This window comes from Humulus lupulus, chromosome 3 (assembly GCF_963169125.1).
Source record: "Humulus lupulus chromosome 3, drHumLupu1.1, whole genome shotgun sequence".
NCBI classification, from domain to species: Eukaryota; Viridiplantae; Streptophyta; class Magnoliopsida; order Rosales; family Cannabaceae; genus Humulus; species Humulus lupulus.
In genome coordinates, this window is record NC_084795.1 from 60,788,836 (window position 1) to 60,792,838 (window position 4,003).

The window sequence follows — 4,003 nt, forward strand, 5'->3', positions numbered from 1 at the left end:
TTCACTGAAATTGGAGGTGGCAAGTTCTCAATAGTAGCAATCTTAGCCTTATCAACCTCAATACCATTCTTAGACACCTTGTGCCGAGTACTATGCCTTCATTTACTAAGAAATAGCATTTTTCCCAATTCAAGACTAAATTCGCCTCTTCACATCTTCTCAGCACAGCCTCCAAATTCTTTAGACAATCATCAAAAGAAGACCCCATAACAGAGAAATCATCCATAAAGATCTCAATGCTTCGTTCCACCATATCAGAGAAAATAGCCATCATACACCTTTGAAAAGTGGCTGGGGCATTGCACAGACCAAACGGCATACGACGGAATGCAAAAGTACCATATGGACAGGTGAAAGTCGTCTTTTCTTGATCCTCAGGAGCAATGGCTATTTGATGGTACCCTGAATAGCCATCCAGAAAATAGTAATACTGGTGTCTAGCCAACCTGTCTAACATCTGATCAATGAAAGGCAGTGGGAAATGATCTTTTCTGGTTGCCTTGTTCAGCTTGCGATAATCAATAGAAATCCTCCAACTAGTTACTGTACGCGTTGGGATCATTTCATTATTGTCATTCTTCACTACTATAATCCCTCCTTTCTTAGGGACTACCTGAACTGGACTTACCCAACTACTATCCGAAATAGGGTAGATTACACCAGCATTTAACCACTTCAAGATCTCCTTCCTTACCACCTCTTTCATTGCTAGATTCATTCGACATTGGGCTTCAATGGAGGGCTTACTGCATCTTCCATCAAGATCTTGTGCATAACTGTGGATGGACTTATTCCCTGAATATCTGCCAACGTCCATCCAATTGCCAACTTATGGGTTCTCAACACCTTTAAAAGTTTTTCCATATCCTCATTAGAAAGAGAAGAAGACACAATGACTGGTAAAGTCTCCTTCTCACCCAGAAAAGCATAGCGAAGATGTGCAGGCAATGATTTCAATTCCAACTCTGGAGGTTTCTGAACTGACGGTAATGGTCTTTCAGGTCCTTGGCCCAAATCTTCATATTTTTTATTATAAATTGGCCCTTTAGAATTCATCCACTGTACACACTCTTGGACCTCACTGTCGAATTCAGCATCTATACCATCAATTGTCAAGCTCTTCTGAAGTGAATCCTCTGTAAGATTAATTTCTACCACCGCTTTCTCTACCAGGTCAACTCTGAAACAACTATCATTTACATTTGCAAACTTTAACGCCTTAAACACATTGAATTCCACTTCTTCACCCTGGACTCGAAGTGTCAGTTCACCTTTTTGAACATCAATTAAAGCCTGCACAGTAGCTAAAAATGGCCTGCCTAGAATGATAGGTACATCCATATCCTCCTCCATATCCAGAACGATAAAATCAGCAGGAAAAATAAACTTATCCACCTTCACAAGAGCATCTTCAATAACTCCCCGTGGATGTTTTACCGATCGATCTGCTAGTTGTAGAGTGACGGTTGTCGGTCTTGCCTCACCCAAACCCAGTCGTCTGAATACAGTTAAGGGCATCAGATTAATACTTGCCCCCAGATCACATAAAGCGTGCTTACATTCAAATTTGCCAATGGTGCAAGGTATGGTAAAGCTCCTTGGATCTCTCAACTTTTGGGGCAATTTCCTCTGTAATATTGCACTGCACTCTTCAGTGAGTGCCACCATCTCATACTCCTCCATCTTCCTTTTCTTTGACAGAATCTCCTTCATGAATTTCACATAGCTGAGCATTTGCTCTAAAGCCTCAGCAAAAGGAATATTGATATGCAGTTTTTTAAACACCTCTAAAAACTTAGAAAACTGTTTGTTGAGTGTAGTTTTTCTAAGCCTCTAAGGATATGGAACTCAAATTGGTTGGTTATCAACAACTGGCGGACCCTTCTCTAAACTTTGGTGGTCTTTAGTAACTCCTTGTTCTGTTGGATCAGACTGTTCACCCATTTCCCCATTTTGAACCACTGCTTGCGGAGATCTAGACTGCTCAGTCTACTTCCCACTCCTCAGAGTAATTGCCTGAACTTGCTCCTTTGGATTGATTTCAGTGTTACTAGGAAAATTCCCCTGCTGTCTGTTATTAAGCATATTAGCCAACTGCCCCACTTGTGTCTCAAGGTTTCGAATAGAAGATCGAGTCTCAGTCATGAATTGAGTTTGGGTATTAGTAAGAGTCAACAAAGCTACTTGCAATTCATTGGGCTTTTTTGGTTGAATCTGTGATCTGAGCTGGTGTGACGACGAGGCTTGATTCATAGGCTGTTGTGACATATTCTGCTGGTATTGGCCTTGAAACTGTGATTGTTGATCCTGATTGTTTCTCCATGAGAAATTTGGGTGATTTCTCCACCCAGGATTGTAAGAGTTGGAGACCGGGTTTTGATATGGCCTTTGAAAATTACCAACTGCTTGTACCTGAGCCTGATCAACTGGCATATTACCATACACTGTACACTGTTCATACAAATGGGGCCCTCCACATAATTCACACCCTGCTTTCATCTGTATAGACTGGGCTTGAGCTAAGATCTTGTTTTGTTGCAACTGCTTTGTCAATGAAGCAACTTGAGCAGTTAAAGCAGTAATAACATCAAATTCGTATACCCCAGCTACTTTTCTCTGTGAGGTGTCTCGTTCGGCAGGCCACTGATAATTGTTCATAGCCATCTCCTCTAACAATTCATATGCCTCATCAGCCCCTTTACTCATGAAAGCTCCACCTGCTGCTGCATATATTATAGTGCGAGTAGTACCGCACAACCCGATATAAAAGTTGTGAACTAACATCCACTTCTCAATACCGTGATGACAGCATTTCCTGAGCAAGTCTTTGAATCGTTCCCATGCATCGTACAATGACTCTCCTTCATTCTGATAAAAGTTGTTGATTTCTCCCCTCAACTTGGCAGCTTTTGCAGGAGGAAAGAACTTGGAGAGAAACATTGTGCTAACTCCTCCCATGTATTAATTGAGTTGGCCTTGCAGAGAAATAGGCCAACTTTTTGCCCTGTCCCTGAGTGAGAAAGGGAAAAATCTCAATCTTATCGCATCATCACTTACTCCATTACACTTGAATGTTGCACATAGCTCAAGGAAGTTCACTATGTGCAAGTTAGGATCCTCATTGGGGAGACCACCAAACTGGACAAAAGTCTGGACCATTTGTATCATCACCGGCTTAATTTCAAAGTTATTGGCAGTAACAGTCGGTGGCCTAATGCACGAATGCACTCTGGTGACAGCAGGGAGCACGTAGTCTCATAATGCTCTTGCTCCTTGCACATTTAGGACTTCTGCATCTCTTTGCACATTGTTGGCACCATTTCCCAAGTTGTCAGCCATGGTGAAGTCTAATTTCCTCTTTGTTTTCCGGTTCTTTCTGCACGTTCTTTCAATTTCCAGATCGATTGGTATAATCTCCTTTTGTTTATTGCTACGCATATACCAATCAGTCCTGCAACACAATAGAACCTTGATACAAATAAAGGTTAACCGAAATTAATTAAAATAAGATAGCCAAATTAGAACAAATAACAATAAATGTGATATTGGAATTCATGTCCCCGGCAACGGCGCCAAAAACTTGTTGCGAAAATTTATATCTACGCAAGTATACGTAGTCGTGTCAAGTAGTAAATTCCGTAAGAACGGATATCGTCCCACAAAGACTATCTCCCAAGTACCACTAATTAATTTTTTATTCTATTTGGCTAATCAAAATTTAAATGAACAATTAACTAGGAATCAAAATTAAAGAATTAGAACCAAAGCAATAAATTACCACTTAAAATTGAATAATAAAAACAATCTAGGAATTAATTTCATCAAATGATTTTTCTATTAATTTTAATGATGAACTCTAAATCTCTTCTTTCTATTCTAATAGCAGGTTAATATAATCAAATCCTATTCTTTTTCAAGATATAAGATTTCAATTTATATGCAAGTCTTCTACATTTCTGTGATAAACCTCAACATATAAAAGGCATTAACCATAGAAACCTAA

The 4,003-nt window shown here is 39.8% G+C and overlaps 1 protein-coding gene across 1 annotated transcript; it reads right to left on the reverse strand.

Moving 5' to 3' along the window:
• Positions 1-1,989: 1,989 nt before the first annotated feature.
• LOC133824222 (uncharacterized) lies at positions 1,990-2,958 on the reverse strand. The gene has a single exon (XM_062257090.1). It carries the CDS (start codon positions 2,956-2,958, stop codon positions 1,990-1,992), a length of 969 nt encoding a protein of 322 aa, XP_062113074.1.
• Positions 2,959-4,003: the final 1,045 nt, after the last annotated feature.

Bases quoted from the DNA above. Each gene is read 5' to 3' on its own strand.
- LOC133824222 (XM_062257090.1), bottom strand. From the start codon at position 2,958: ATGGGAGGAGTTAGCACAATGTTTCTCTCCAAGTTCTTTCCTCCTGCA.